The sequence below is a fragment of the Numida meleagris genome, chromosome 1 (assembly GCF_002078875.1).
Source record: "Numida meleagris isolate 19003 breed g44 Domestic line chromosome 1, NumMel1.0, whole genome shotgun sequence".
In the NCBI taxonomy this organism is placed as follows: Eukaryota; Metazoa; Chordata; class Aves; order Galliformes; family Numididae; genus Numida; species Numida meleagris.
In genome coordinates, this window is record NC_034409.1 from 193418106 (window position 1) to 193434525 (window position 16420).

At 55.9% G+C, this 16420-nt stretch overlaps 1 protein-coding gene across 2 annotated transcripts; it reads left to right on the forward strand.

Moving 5' to 3' along the window:
- Nucleotides 8567–15155, forward strand: P2RY6 (pyrimidinergic receptor P2Y6). Of its 2 annotated transcripts, none has more exons than XM_021384112.1 (2): nucleotides 8567–8628; nucleotides 12947–15155. In XM_021384112.1, exon 2 carries the CDS (start codon nucleotides 12979–12981, stop codon nucleotides 13957–13959), a length of 981 nt encoding a protein of 326 aa, XP_021239787.1. In that variant the 5' UTR covers nucleotides 8567–8628; nucleotides 12947–12978; the 3' UTR covers nucleotides 13960–15155. The 2 variants fall into 2 exon arrangements, with proteins under 2 accessions (XP_021239787.1, XP_021239788.1); XM_021384113.1 differs by lacking the exon at nucleotides 8567–8628 and adding an exon at nucleotides 8642–11686.

A 16420-nucleotide genomic window follows, 5' to 3' on the forward strand; every position in this document is an offset into this window, starting at 1 on the left:
TCCGCCAGCCTTCCTGGAATCACAGCTTCTCGTACACCATCCCCGTTATTCTTCTGGTTTTATTTTAATCCCGTTTGTTTTTGTTCAGCTTCCCTTCAAATCAGTGTTTCTAAGCATCCAAGAATAGAGAATCGTGTCAGATAATAACAGGAAGGAAGCAGGAATGCCTAGGATTACTGGATGCATTAAATTAAACCTATTTCACAAGCCTTTCAGCGAAGGTTCTTCCCTTAGCCTCAGTGTTCAGCTCTGGAAAGGAGCAGAGGAGGAAGAAGAGTGATGCAAAAGGAGAGGTTTGGAGTCATTTCCCAGACTGGGTACCGCAGCAAAGCTCATTGTCAGAGATAACCATGACCAGTGTCACCCAAATGCTTGGCCTGGTGGTGCCTGAGGGCAGCTGGGGTTCCTGGCATGGTGCCTCCAGCCCACTCCATACCCAGGATGGAGTCATTGCTTTGATTTACCGGCACCATGCTGCCCTGCTTTCTTCCATTCCCCCTCGTAAAGAAAACGACCTTCTGTTGATCATAAATCTGCCTGGTTTATCCCTAAAGTTTATGTTAGAGCAGCTTCCACCCTGCTGAGATCAGTTCAATGTGAACGGAACACAGGAGACCACCAACAGCTTGCAGCCTGCAGGAAGAGCTCCCAAGTGCTCGAGGGCTTTCCAGGAGCCTGGCTCTGGGTCTGAGCTGTCTGGCTGTGCCCACGTGGCAAAAAAGTGCACCATAATGCAATGACATGCCACGCTGTGCAAGGACATGATGTGATATGACATGCGGTGCAATGCAGTGCAATGACGTGGCATAGCGTACTACGACACGCAATGAAATGATATGCAACAAAATGCAACGCAAGGAAGTGCAATGCAATGACATGGCATGCTCTGACATGCAATGAAATTCAATGCAGTGGAATGCCATGCAATGGCATGAAGTGCTGTGACTTGCAGTGATATGGCATGCAATGAAATAAAGCGCAGTGCAAGGGCATCACATGGTATGGCATGCAGTGAAATGCAAGGCAATGAAATGCAGTGCAAGGGTATGGCATGCAATGACATGCAATGGCATGCAATGAAACAAAATGCAATGGCATGACATGATCTAACATGCAATGAAATGCGATGAAGTGCAATGGCATCACATGCAAGGGCATGCAACACAATGCAGTGCAGTGCAATGGCATGACATGACGTGTAACGCAATGAAAGAAAAATGCAATTAAAACAAACAAACAAAAAACTTTGTTTGTGGGAAGAAGGATGAAAATAAGACACATCAGAGAGGCTGATACCTGCACAATGGCAGCTGTGTCGTGCAGCAGCGCTGTCATGAGCCAGCCCATCCACTGCTGCCCGCGCTGCCAGCCGACATACACAGGGAACAAGCTGATCTCGTTCACCAGCAAGTTCCCCTCCTCCCCCCATCACTGCTGCCTTTGTGTTTGTGCAACACATCCCAAACGGGACGGACCTGCTTCAGCATTTTTGGCTTGGGCAGGTCTGGGGCTGGCTGCTCCAGGAGCTTTTCCTGCAGCAGATGGGGCTGCAGCCTCCATGTGAGTGTCCTGGTGCAATTTCCAAGCTGGAAACAAAGCATCCACGCCTGTGTGCAGTGGGGAATGGAGGCACGTGTTGTTCCTGCCCCATGTGGGCAATGGGATCCACAAGACAAGGAGATGTTGGCCCCTCCACCTGCAGCTTGACATCGTACAGTGTTACCTCTGGCTCTGAGAGAGCGCTCTGCTATTTTTGCAAACCCTTTGAGCCTGACCCAATATCCATAATACATCACAGAGCTATAGAGCCCAGGCTCTCCAGATTCACCTCCTCCAAGCCCATGACAAGCTGTAGCCCTTCCCCACCCATTTGCTCAGGGAGGTGGTCGAGCCCTAATCCATGGAGCACTGGCACAGGCTGCCCAGGGAGTGGGGGAGTCACTGACTGGAGGTGTTCCAGAGCCACGGGGATGTGCCACTGAGGGACACGGTCAGTGGGTGGCATGAGGTTGGGTTTGGGGATCACAGAGGTCTTTTCCAACCTAACTCTACAATTCTGTTATTCCATCCAATGGCAGATGACCACCTTGGGACACCCCCAGGGACACAGCTGGACGCCGTCCCATGCATCCAACCAAAAACCAGGTGGGACCGAGCACAGCATCACAGACCCCATCAAAAAGGAAGGAGCAGCAGCGATGCCCAACCCAGACAGCTGAAGGCTGGGACCTCCCAAGACTGTATTCCCCTTGTTATAGTTTCACCTCCGTGTTTGTACAAAGCGTCTGGGCACTAGCGCTGCGCCCAGGGTTGTTTAGAAGGTGCTGCCAAGAGCTGGTGCTGTTCCGAGCTTTGCTGAGCGGGGAATGCATCCCTCCAAAATCTGAGTCCTTGCTGCCCATCAACATGGAACACCCATGAATTAGTGTCAGCATCAGGATCATCTCCCAAATCTCCCTATAAAATGTTCCATTTGCATTCAGTTTGAGCAGAAACCCACAGCGTGTGTGCTCCTGGAAGTGACGGAAGGGAAAACTCAGTCCCAACTTTTTCCTCATTTCTTTCATTCCACCCCTTTCCAGAAAACCCTGGTTGCTTCCCTCAGAAGAAAGAGGCAAAATTCGAGGAATTAAAAAGCCCCCCCCTGGGATCCGGCTTCCTGTTTTGTCCTGTGTGGCCGCACATGGCAATGTTTTCCATAAAGCAGAAGTGAAAGAGAGAAGTGAAGGGCACGTGGGCTGCTCCACGCAGAACGCGCCGCCGGCGATGCCGTGTTCCGGCTCCCAAAATAAAACCAACGTCCACCCTAGTTCCCTTGGTGGTGGCTGGGCTCTTCCACTATGTGCTTTTCCAGAGTGTCCCTTAGGACCCGAGCCTGAGTCAACAGTGCACATTGCATTTCATTGGGAAAAATAAATTTGCCAGCGAAGGAATTAGCATCCATCCTCTAATTGCACGGGCTGAAAATTGCACGAAAATTGCATCCATCCGGATGGGAGCGTTGAACCGTGGTTCTGAGCCCCTGGTGAACTCATTGCATGCAACATCCACCATCACTTTTTTCAGCACCAAAAGTGGAGTCCCACTTCTGGAGGGATGCGGGGAACGGTTCTGTTTTGGGATCCTGGGGAGGGAAGCAGAGCCAGGAGCATCGCGTTGAGCCATATATTGGGAGCTGGGTGGTCCTGTCTGTCAGGGATGCAGGAGGGAGGAGTCCCTGCCAAACGCCCTGGTGAAGAGAAACACAGAGTATTAAATTTTGCAGTGTGTAAATTAATTGTTCTTGGCCCATCATGATTTAAAGCTCGTTGTTGTGAATATTCCTCTGGAATTTGGGCATCGTGGCTGCAATGAAGCACTCTCGGCTGGCCATGGGAGTCAGGGGGATCCTACCCCATTCTCACCTTCAGAGATGGGATTGGTGAATACTAATTAAGCTATGGCTTGGGAAATGAACTCAGCCCATCTGGCTGCCCCTATGCTAAGCCTGTGCAGAAGACCCAGGCGCTGGGTGACCACAACCCATCCCACCAGTTGGGACACGTTTGGTGATGAGCCACAATCACAGAACCCATCATGGTGGGCCATTTACAAAATACCTGTTTTCAACCTTAAAATAGCTAGTTTTTTCCCCAGAAAAGTGCCCAGAGAGGGACAGTCCTTCTGCATGGTGGTTTCCCATCTCCATCAGTGTTTCCACCCTTTGACCCTGCATGGACTGTGAGGGGAATCGTTGCCCGAAGAGAACTCTCCAACCGGAGACCTGTCTGTGGCCCAATGGCCAAAGTAAACAAGCCATCGAGGAAACAGCAACCAGCAGAGGGGAACTTCTTGTAAATCTTTCCCGAATGGGAAATAGCAGCAGTACCTGCAGGTCGCGTGTGCTTTGACCTCCTGACCCCTCCCCAGGGACACCAGAACCCAGGTGGCCTCAAAGTGAATTCCAACCTTGGAAAACTCCACCACAGGACCCGACGTGCCCCAGGTGCCGGGGTTTGTTGGCTGCAGACTCACACATCCCTGTGTGTATAACATCCCCTGCACCCAGGCCACCCCCCAAGCACCCAGCGTGAAACCAGAGGCACCAATGCCTTCTCGGCGTGGCTCCTTTAGGACTCTGCATGAATGAAAGCAAAGAGAGGAAGCGACCCTGTGTCTCCAACGCATGTCCGGGTGTGTTTGCACCAGGAAAGGAAGCCTGCAGAGATGCAGTCATCAATCACCAGCCTGCTCAGCTCTCCCTTCCTCCTCCCCCATTGATATCCACAGGGCTGGAGGAAAGCAGGCTGGAGAGGAAAAAGGGCTGAAGCACGCTTCTTGAGAAACGCTGAGGCGTAGTAACGTCACATACTCGTAGGTCAGATCCCTCTTGGAGGCAAACCAAGGCTTTTTTGTCTGAATTCCCAGCAAAGGCATGATTTCCTGGCAGAATGGGTGCATGGGGCTCGAGGCTGCAGCAGGAGCCCATCTCCCCAGCTGTGCCTCATCAATTGGTGACCCATCCACCTGTGACCCTATCAAACTGTCCCCCCATCCAGCTGTGCCCCCACCCAGCTGTGCCCTCATCCAGCTGTGTCAGAATCCATCTGTCCTCACATCCGTCTGTGCCTCCACCTGATTGTCCCCCGTCCACCTGCATTGCTACCCAGCTGTGCCCCCACCCAGCTGTCCCCATCCATCTGTGCCCCCATCCAGCTGTGTGCATCCAGCTGTGCCCTCACCCATCTGTGTCCCACTCCACCTGCGTCCTGGTCCAGCTGTGCTCCCATTCACCTGTGCCTCCATCCAGCTGTGCCACCCCATCCAGCTGTGCCCCCGCTAGTTCCTCCCCGCTCACCCAACTGCAGACGGCTTGCGTGAGAAATCTAATTCCTAAAAGCTGTTTCAAGTGGAAATGACGCCAATTCCTTGTGTCCTTCTCCTGACACCGCCAGCCTGCCAGGTGGCAGACCTGGTCATGCTTGCTAATGAAGTTTGATTTCTTCTTTCTCTGTTTTAACCATTTTCCAGCAATTTTTCCTTGCAGACACACAGACACCCGCTACCACAGTGAGAGCAGCCTGCAGTTGGGCACCACGAGGCCCCGGATGCCATTTTTTCGGGCAGAGAAGGTGCTTGGTGGAGATGGTCTCACCCCTTGAACCAGAGCATCATAGAACCACAGAATGATTTGAGTTGGAAGGAACCCCTGAAGGCCATCAGGTCCCACCCCCCGCAGTGCACAGGAGCACCCCCAGCTCCATCAGTGCTCAGAGCCCCGTGCCCTGACCTCAGGTGTCTCTCTTGAGCCCCACTCTGACAGTGGCCCTTTGCTAAACTAACCCTCTCCATGGTCAGACTGCTGACCAAGCGGAAGTAAAGCATTCCTCTGGCACTTAGTCAAACCTCCAGCTTCAGGATCCTGATTTTGGGGCTCCGGTCCCCATTCATGATACAGCTGGATGGGTGCACAACTGAACGAGGGCACAGTTCGATAGGGTCACAGCTGGATAGGCATGGCTGGGTGGGAGCACAGCTGGATAGGGGCACAGCTGGATGGGGCACAGCTGGATGAGGCACAGCTGGATGCAGGCAGCTCGATTGCAACACAGCGGGATGGGTTCCTATCTGGGTGGATTCATATCTGGATGAGTGCACATCTGGATGGATGCACAGCTGGATGGGTGCCCAGCTGGGTGGGTGCACAGCCAGCTGCTGTGGGGAGGACACAGCACGGAGGGGACACTCTGGCACCCCAAGGGGATGTCCCCTGCCCACAGCAGCTGTCCTGGAGGCACGAGCACCCAGTGCCAGGCAACGAAAGCAGCCGGCAGCGAAACAGCTCGCCTGCAAGCACCACTAATGCAATTACTGGCAGCACTCAGCCAGAGGGCAGGAACCAGGTGGCCAGAAGGTCTCGTGAGGCTGAACCCAGCCGCCGTGCCAGGCCTTTGTGCCAGAGATTAATTCAATTGGTGGCAAGCAAAGAGGAGCCCAACAGCACGGCTGTTCGCTTTCCCCAATTACTCCTCCCTGAGAGCTTCTCCTCCCTTCAGCCTGCACGAAAAGAGCATCGAAACAAGAGTGCTCGCACTCCCGTTCCTCTTGTTACAGCTCCAAAATGCAGGGGGTGAGGTGTGGAGGAAGAGCGTTGTCCCCTTGCCAAGGGGACGCGCAGTGCTCGCCGAATCCGTCCCCTCTGTCTTTGTGTTGGTAATCACAAAATGACCTCTCCAGGAGGAAATTTCTTTTGATGACCCAAAACGCAGCCAGAAGCTTCGCGTAACTTCTTGACTGCCTTCCAAATTAGCCAGGAACCCTATGGCTTTGCAAGAAAAATAAGAAGAAATCCTCGCAGGCGCGTGCTCTGCCCGTAGCTCACCCAACCGAGCAGCTGAAATCAGGGTAGAAAGAGCCATATTCAGCCCTGAAAACAGCAGATTTTTGGCTCTCTTTTACCCCAGGTGCCACAGGGCTGGGCTGGATGGGGCGGAGGGGTGAGATCGGTGAGCAGCCGGGAGCAGCTGGTTCTTGGTGCTTGTCACTCCTCGCCCTATTTACAGTGTCCCTACTGCCAGGCTCACCTTGGGCACCTGCAAGGACACCGGCGGGGCGGTGACATCAGCTCTTCCCCAGCTCACATTCAGCTCCATAGAGGGGGGTGGGATACGTGCTGTCATCAGTGGCTCATCACAGTAGTGAGCTGTGTCCCTTCTCGGCCCCATCTCCCCCCACCAGCTCCAGGGGAAAGCCCTGCTTTTCTGCAGAATGCAGCCAGGCATGTTTGCACAAGGCGTGTTTGCTGCTCCGCTCTGCAGACAGACACTTTTTCTCCCCCCCAGTTTCCGGCTCCCTGCGGCAGCTGGGAATTTCACGAGGGCACCGAGCCATCCCCACCCCATCCTCACCAGCCTGGGCAGCCCCAGGACCAGGGTGACGGCTCCATCCTGGCTGTGGCTGCGAATCTTTGCCATTTCTCCTGCCAGAAGTGATCTCCCTGCAGCGCTGCAGTGCCAGGATCGATGAGAGCCCGCGTTGTCCGTGCTCATCCAGGCGCCAGTGGGATGCAGGCACCTCGCCCTGTCTCCCCACCCCCTACCCCAGAGCCAGGCCCATGCCCCAAACCCTTCACCGCAATGAGGGGAGCACCCTGCGCTGTGCTCCATCATCACCTCCCTCCATAAAACAGAGACCCCATCAGAAGGAGGAAAACAAATTAATTTCAGGGGGCAAAGCGGGCTGAGCCCAGGATCCCATGGAAAGGAAGGGCCGAGCCCAGCATCCCGTGCAAGATTAGTATCCTCAGGCTCTTTATGCATCACTTCTTTCATACCCACGCTGTCCCCCAGGCTCCTTTCCTTATTGCATTTTAATGGCCCTGCTCAGGAAGCTCGGTGGCTCTATGGGCTGGTTAATGAGTAGCAAAGGTGCCGACCCCTCTGCCCCACTCCCCGCTGCAGCTGGGGGAATCCAGCTGTTGGCCGGTGTAATCCAGCTGTGAGCAGAAGCAGAAAGCTCCCCATCCTGCAAACGCTGTGCTGGGGGGGAATTAGGAGCATCCCAATGCCCCGTTCAATCCAGATGTTTGCATGGTGGGAATGATGACCTCTTCTCCAGTTGTGCCTCTCCACCCAGCTGTGCTGCCTCTTCCAGCTGTGCCGCTCCATCCAGCTGTGCAATGCCATCCAGCTGTGCCTATTTCCATCCAGCTGTGCCCCAGCTCCAGATTTGCCCCTTCTCCAGAGGGGAAAACCTTCTCCAGCTATGCCAGCTCCATCGGTTGTGACATCCTCATCCAGCAGTATCACCCACATCCAGCTGTGCTCCTACCCAGCTGTGCTTCCCTGTCAGCACTACCCCTATCCAGCTATGGCTTCCATCCAGATGTTTCCCTAACCAGCTGTGCCCCTCCATCCTGCTGAGCCCCTCCCGTTATGCCCACCCATCCAGCTGTGCCCCCTGTAGCTTTGCCATCCCAGTCCAGCTGTGCCACCCAGTCCTGCTCTCCCCATCCATCTCTGCCACCATCCAGCTGTGCCCCCTCCAATTTTGCCATCCCAATCCAGCTGTGTCCTCCCGATCCCTCTATGCCCTGCTCCAGCAGTCCCATTAGATCCACTCGTGCCACCCCAGTCCCTCTGTGCACCCATCCAGCTCCGCCATCCCAGTCAGTTGTGTCATCCCAATCCAGCTGTGCCCCCTCCACCTTTTCCATCCCCATCCAGTGGTGCCATCCCAATCCCTCTACATGCCATCCAGATGTGTCCCCAGTCAAACTATGCCCCATCCAGATGTGCCCCCTCCAGGTGTCCCCTCCCCATCCAGCTGTGCCATCTCAATCCAAACGTGCCACCCCCTTCCCTGCGTCCCCATCCAGCTGTGCCCTCCCCATCCAAGTATTCCATTCCATTCCCAGTGTGCCTTCCCATTCCCTGCATCCTCACCCAGATGTGTGCTCCCCTTCCAGCTGTGCCCTCTCCATCCAGCAGTGCCCACTCCTCACCCCCCCACACCCCCTCCCCACCCCACAGGTGCCCCGTCCGGGCGGGGCGGAGCGCGGCGGCCCCGGGGCGGATCGGGGCGGGCGGACAGCAAAGAGGCGGCCCTGGGCTGCGATCGCTGCTTCTCCGCCGGTGCATCCCCGCTCCAGTAAGTGCCGAACCGAACCGAGCCGAACCGAGCCGTGCAGGGAGAGGCCGGGATGGGGCAGGCAGAGCCGGGAGGGATCGGGTTGAACAACCGGATCTGATCCGGTCCAAACCGGGGCAGGATCCAAGCCGACAGTGTCACACTGAATCGGGTAGGATGGGGCTGAACGGGACGGGATGGGATCGGGGAGCGGATCGAGCCACCAGAGCTTGAGCTGGGCTGTGGGGTAACACCGAGCACGCACCCAGCCCCATTGGGGCCGTGCCCAGGGTGGGCTGGAGTCCTGGGCGCCCCAAGTGGGCACAGGGCTCCTCAGGGGACCTGGCGGGGGTCCCACGCCCATGGGATGGCACAGCCCCGAGCTGCCCATCAGAACGTGCCACCTACAGGGGGCTGGTTGAGGCCCCCCAGCTGTGCCCTACACCCTAAGCTGGTGGTTTCCTAATGGGATCCGGCTGAGCAGGGACCTGCCTGCCTCTCCTCTGGCTGCCAAGTGTCGGTGTCAGTGAGGGGTGGTTGGGCAGCCCTAAGTGCAGAGGGGGGCTTGGAAATGCCACCACCCCAATGGCGGGGGGGCGGGGGGACGTGTCCACCCCAATAAGGTCGGGATGGGCAAACCTCTGCTGGCTTCTCCTGCAGTGCCCCGGGGATCACACCCCACATTGCACGTGGTGAGCCCTAAAACGGTTCCATGAAGGTCTGCTCAAGGGACCCGGTGTCCCCCAGCATGTATACATGCATATAGAGTTACAGATACGCAGGGATGCAGGTACGGGCGCACAGAGAGGTGTGTGCTCACAGGTTGTGTGTCCAGAAGCTTAAAGCTTTGGGTATCTATGGACAGAAGTGTGCATAGGTGTGGGCCCGTATCTGCACGGAGGTATATTCCTGTGTATAGGCACAGAGATGTGCACGGGGATGTATTTGTAGACACAGGCACAGAGCTTTGAGTGTGCACGTGTGTTTGGAGATTTATTTTCACATATATATGTAGAGAATAATGTATATACATTGGATGCGTGTGGGTCTGTGTGTTTATAGACCATATTTAAGATTGTTTAGGTTTGTACAGAGGTAGATATCTATGCATAGAGGCATACAGATGCGTGGAGGTATAGATGTGCCTGTATATATATGCTTGTCTGTGAATATTTATGCACATGGGTGAACATGTGGGTGCACATGTGGGTTTGTGGGTGTATGGTGCATACATGAGTGTGTGGGTACGTACCTCGGAGTTCACCCAAACCCGTCCCATGGCTGGAGGCTGCCAGCTGAGCCCGGGCAGCTCAGTGCAGGAGCTCTGCACTGAGTTCTCCATCCCTGTCCCCTTTCGCCACCATCCCACTCCATGGAGGAAAACAGCCCCGTGGCGTCCCAAAACGTGACATGGGGCCAGGTTGTTTTCCAGAGCAGGAAGGCAGCCCCGAGCTATGTGTTTTCCCCTTCTCACATCTCCTCTCCGACCTGCTTTGCCTAATCCCTGCCCCCGCAGTGCAGGTTTGCTGGGTTTCATGCAAGCGCATTTGCAGACGCGTTGTGTGCATGGGATGAGCTTCGTGTCCGTGAGTCCACAGACCGACACTGGGTTTATTTTATTGCTGGGGCAAAAAACCATGGGAGATGCCTGGAGAGCAACAGAGCGGGGTGCATGTGGGGCCAGCACCCCACTACACTGCACGTCCCAGATCACTCACCTCGAAGCCCTTCATCTCTAGGCTTTGATAAAGGGAGAGTTCCCCTATATTACCCATGGAGGGCTGCAAATCCGCTGAGCTGCAGCTTTCACTTCCACCGTGGTGCAGAACCAGAAACCATCCCAACAGCCTCCGACAGCTCCCACTTCTCCTTCCTACCTTTCCCTCATTCCCTCTCACGCAGTGATAAATCCCACTGCACCCTGCACAGCCCCCACCCAGCACAGGGCAGCCCCTTCCCTGCTTGGAGCCCTCCTTTCCCCATGGGTTTTGCTCTGTGCACATCACTATGGCATTAGGGCAGCCCATTTTTTTTTTGGCTGCTTTTCTTTAGGTCAGGAGTGTTTCACCACCAACCATGCACATAACCTTGAGCATGTCCTTCTTGTCCCCTACAAGTAGTGTTTTGGGGGTAAAATCTGCTCAAGAGACCATAATGCATTGCAAAGCTCAGCTCTTGGAGCTGGAGCTCCTTTGGGTGGCTTTGAGGGCAGAAGGGACTTTTTGAAGGATGGTGCCACTCATCTCATGATTGCAAAGTTCGTGTCTCGCTTTCTTTTTCTCTTGGGAATCCTTCCTGGAGATGTAATAGCCATGTCTATGGCTCAACGCAGGAAGGACAAACCTCAACCCAATGTTCCGTTGTCCCACTGACCCATTGTCCCATTGTCCCATTCTCCCATTGACCCATTGATCCATTGTCCCATTGGCCCTTTGGCCAGTTGGCCCATTGGACCGTGCCATCAGCCTGGAGCACAGACCAGCACTGTGCCAATGGGTTTCACTTGAATTTGTGGCCTATTTTTGCAAAAGCAGCAAGTTGCTTGAAAGGACCAAGGGGGAACATCTGATTCCTCTGCACGAGGCAAATTTAGAACACAGAACACACTCTGCTGCAGCTGTGCGCTCGTGCCAGACTTGGCCACAGCTCCCTGGTCTGGAAGGGAGCAGAACCAAAGCAGTAATTGCGTTAGGATGGAGGAGAATGCACATATTCAGTCCTATAAATATTATTTATTTTAGCAGCCTTGCAGGTGGCCTGGGGCACCCGTGGGTGCTTGTGGTGTGGTGTCACTGCTGTCACGTCCCCAGGTCCCTCTCTGGGCTGAGCCTGGTGGCACATCCTCAGGTATCACTTCGTGCCCCCATTCTGCTCTTCTGGGGTACGGGGAACACTGTGCCCCCCCACATGGCCGCATGCTGCACAGTGCCACGCAGTGCTGTGCCCACGCTGTCACTTGGTTTCTGTTCCCCATTTGGTGCTCGGCTGCCACATCAGAGTGGGAAGGGGAAGTGATGCTGCAGATGCAACCAGGACCTGGAAAGAGTCCAGGGCCCAGCACCCCTGAGCACCTCAGCAGGTAGGCAGTGCTCTGGGCTCCCCAAGCCCATCCCCTTCCTTTTGCAGGCCACCTCGTCCCCCTTTTCCCATGGTGGTGATCCCATGAATGCTGCCCCACTGGGGATCCCTGGGGAGGGCACAGTCATGGGGTACCCGGGCCCTACACTCTGCACTCTACCCTGGCTCCACAGTGAGGCTTGGGGCAGGGGTGAGGGCACAGGGGATGCAGCACGTCTCAGCCCTGGGATGGCTGTTGGAGGTGGCTGGGACTGGGCAGTGGGTGCCATGGGGCACCGTGGGGTGCAGGGGGGCCGCAGGTGCCAGGTGAGGCCTCTGCAAATTGATGTGGGCAGGGCTGGGCAGGGGGATGGTTGCTGCCTTTTGTTGTGTTTTATTTCCTCCTCCTTTCAATTGTCAGGTTGCAACCCTCTCTCCCGGCAGAGCTGGCTGCAGTTGCACCTTCTTACATAGAGGCCATCTTCCCACCCCCTACACAAAGCCTCCCCCCCAGCAGCCCAGAGCTCATGGGGATGGGCTCCCATCACCCCCACGATCCAAACCTTCCACCACCAGCCGGCCACCACTCTCAGGTCCTGGATGAAAGCACTCACGGAACACCCCCTCGTCCCACTGCAAGCAGCACTGCTTGCTGCTTCCCAAATGGGTGACTCCGCCACGGGGCTTTGGCACCCCCTGCAGAGGAGCAGGGACGTGGGCTGAGCTCGCTGCATCGCTAAGGGCCGTGCTGCAATTTCCTCTGCGTCAGCTCTGCCTGCCCAGCAAAGTGCCAGCACCGCGGGGTGGTGATGAAGGCCACCGCGCTGTCTCCAGGGGCCATCGCCCTGCATGGTCCTGCTCTTTCCACCTAACAGACCCCAAATTCTATCATTCGATAGGAGGAGAGGGAACGGCCTCCAGTTGCACCAGAGGAGGTTCAGGTTGGATGTTAGGGGAAATTTATTCTGCCAAAGGGTAGTGATGCACCGGCACAGAATGCCCGGGGAGCTGGGGGGTCACTGTCCCTGGGGGTGTTCAGAACCGTGGGGATGTGGCACTGAGGAACGTGGTCAGTGGGCATGGTAGGGGTGGGCTGGGGTTGGGCTTGGGGATCTTTGAGGTCTTTTCCAACCTCAGTGTTTCTGTGATTCTATGATTTTATGATCCCTGTTGCCTTGAGATGGTGACGGATGAGGCTGTGGGGCCGCACAGGCCAGTCCAGGTCCATCCTGGATGCGTCATACACGGCCAAGCCACTGATTGTCCCATTTGTCATTCACAGGTGCTTTCCCCAGTGAAGAGGGGACTGTGAGCATGGCCAACTTCACAGCTGGGAGGAACTCGTGCACCTTCCACGAGGAGTTCAAGCAGGTCCTGCTGCCCCTGGTCTACTCAGTGGTGTTTCTGCTGGGGCTCCCGCTCAACGCTGTCGTCATCGGGCAGATCTGGCTGGCCCGCAAGGCGCTGACCCGCACCACCATCTACATGCTGAACCTGGCCATGGCCGACCTGCTCTACGTCTGCTCCCTCCCTCTCCTCATCTACAACTACACCCAGAAGGATTACTGGCCCTTCGGAGACTTCACCTGCAAATTCGTCCGCTTCCAGTTCTACACCAACCTGCACGGCAGCATCCTCTTCCTCACCTGCATCAGCGTCCAGCGCTACATGGGGATCTGCCACCCCTTGGCCTCGTGGCACAAGAAGAAGGGGAAGAAGCTGACGTGGCTGGTGTGTGCCGCGGTGTGGTTCATTGTCATCGCCCAGTGCCTGCCCACCTTCGTCTTCGCCTCCACCGGCACGCAGAGGAATCGCACTGTCTGCTATGACCTGAGCCCACCGGACCGCTCTGCATCCTACTTCCCCTATGGCATCACGTTGACCATCACCGGCTTCCTGATGCCCTTTGTGGCCATCCTGGCCTGCTACTGCAGCATGGCCCGCATCCTGTGCCAGAAGGACGAGCTGATCGGCTTGGCGGTGCACAAGAAGAAGGACAAGGCCGTGCGCATGATCATCATCGTCGTCATCGTCTTCTCCATCAGCTTCTTCCCCTTCCACCTCACCAAGACCATCTACCTGATCGTCCGCTCCTCGCCCAGCTTGCCCTGCCCGACCCTGCAGGCCTTCGCCATCGCCTACAAGTGCACACGGCCCTTTGCCAGCATGAATAGCGTCCTCGACCCCATCCTCTTCTACTTCACCCAACGCAAGTTTCGCGAGAGCACCCGCTACCTCCTCGACAAGATGAGCTCCAAGTGGCGGCACGACCACTGCATCACCTACGGCTCCTAGGTGGACGAGGCCACCTCAGTGTCACCGGGGCTGGGCATGGAGAAATTTGGGTAGAAGCTGCATGGTGTGGAGATGGGGATGTGCCTGGGCATGTTGCCCAAAGAGCTGTAGGTGCCCCATCCCTGGAGGTGTTCAAGACCAGATTGGATGGGGCTCTGGGACCTCCTGGGTTGGAACTAGATGATGTTTGAGGTCTCTTCCAACCCAAGCCATTCTATCATCTCCCAAGCTTCCAGCACTCATTTCCATACCAACTCCAGCCCGCAGCAGTGCAGAGAGTGTCCCAGCACGGGGCCCACGTGGTGTCCATTGGCTCTCACCAATTGCTCAATGCCATCCTGGTTTTAGCTCCTTTGTGCCAAGTTTTGGTAGAGGCTGAAGCACTAACGCAGTAAATGCCACCAGTGGGACCGTGGAGGAGACTGTGGGGGCATGGGGAGGAGGGATGGGACAGCCAGGGTGTTATTTCTGCCCCTGAAATGTTCAAAGCTTCCACTCATCTTATGGGGATTTACGATCTCTGGGGAGGATTTTTTTTTTTTTTTTGCCTGGGAAATGTGGCTCTGTGTTTCCCCAGTAAAACTGTGGGGCAGTTCTGGGGTCCCGAATATCAGTAGCCTCCAGAACCTCCATGGCCCCAGGAGGGGAAAAGTTCAGTGTCACAGACATTTCAGGGGCAACTCTGGGTTATCCCAGAATGGGGCTGGACCAACAAGAGACATGGACTCAGTGGTGCAAGAGAGCACCCCCAGCCACGCTGGGAGCTGGGAAGGAGGAATGAAGAGAACCAGGACACCAATGCCACATTTCCACCCAGGCAATGACCATGGGCTGAGATAGGCACATGCCAGCATTGCTGTCACCTGTCCCTGGACTCTCAGCATCCTCTGCCACCTCTGTCTCCCAGAACCCTGTATCTGATGTGCACCCCATGGGGCATCAGCAAAGAGCCAATGAATCAAAGCATCGTGGTTTGCATGGGACATTGTCCAGATGAGGTTGAGCCATTGCCACCAAGATGCTGGGCGCCGTGGATGTACCTCTAACTGCTTTGCCCGTCTCTAACACATAGGATGTATAGAATAAACCTACCCTCCTTGTTCCTATATGTACCCAACAACACACACATGCCATATGTACCCATGTGTATACATGTATACACCCATCTATACAATCTACAGATACGGTGGTTCTCACAGGTGTCGGTGTGCAATAATCACATCTAAGTCAATTTAAGCAATTTGCTTTCAATCTCAGGAATTAGCAGCCCTCCAGATTGGATGCTTGTGCAAAGCCACCCGGCCAGGCTCCCCAGTTAATCCCAACGCACTGCGTCTGGATGCGCTTGAGCTCTTCCTTCTCTTTGCCAAAGCAAAGGGGAAGATCATGCATGGGAGCAGGCGCTTTAGGTTGGGATGCAGGATGCAATGGGGGAGGCAGGGGCAGCCTTGGTGTGGACTTGGGGTTCCCCTTGGTTGTAGCCAATGAAATCTCTTCCAAAGCGTTTTTGGGGTCTCCCATCCCCTCAAGGCCGCGTGGTGCAGAGATACGGGTGGATGGAGGGACAAACCCGAGGGGATTCTGCTGTCCCCAAGTTTCCCAGACAAAGGGGAAGAGGGCGTCGGGCTCAGGTTCGGCCGCACCACCCGGACCCAGGAGAGGGCGCAACATCTTCAGGTTTGGTAAGGGCGAAAACAAACCTTCGGATTTGGGAGAGTGCACAAAATCTTCGGATTTTGGAGAGGACGTCAGATTTCCGGATTTTGGAGAATGTGCACGGCAGGGGGTGGGGGGTGGGGGGGTTCGGGGGGCTGCAGGTAGCACTGCGTGGCCCTGGGGTGGGTGGGGCCACCGATGTGGGGCTGAGCACAGAAAGTTTTGCGAAACGATCCCGAAGGATGTCCAAAAAAAGGCAGAAGAGCACAGATTTTGTATTTTCCCAGGAACGCGGATGCCCCCAAGCCACCTTCATGGGATGTGCAAGCAGAGAGTGACCACCACTCTGTGCCTGGAGAGCTCTGAGGACTCTGTGGGGACACTCCAGGTTTGGGGCAGCGTCACTCAGGACACCCCGAGGAGGACTGGGAGGTGGAATTGCCAACTCTGCGTGTGCCCAAGGCACTCGGAGCTCAGCTGGTGTGCTTCTGGTCGGCCCAGCTATGGGGTCTGATGGCTCCTTCCCAGCTCCGTGGTGTGGATGTGGTGATGGTGGTGGTGTTACCCTATGGTCCCACCAGGCCCAGAGGCCACGGTGATGAGCACACCACCACCTGGGGGACGGGGTGGAAGGGGACACTTGGAGACATCCCCTCTTGCAGCCCGAGGAGCAGCTCCAAAGCAGAGGGAACACAAAGCTCTTCCCTAAACCATGTCCTGAATGCCAGGGGACAGCGTGGGGACACAACCCTATGGGCACTGAGGCAGGAGGAAAGGGAGAGCTGGGACAGAACCCGCCCCCCTC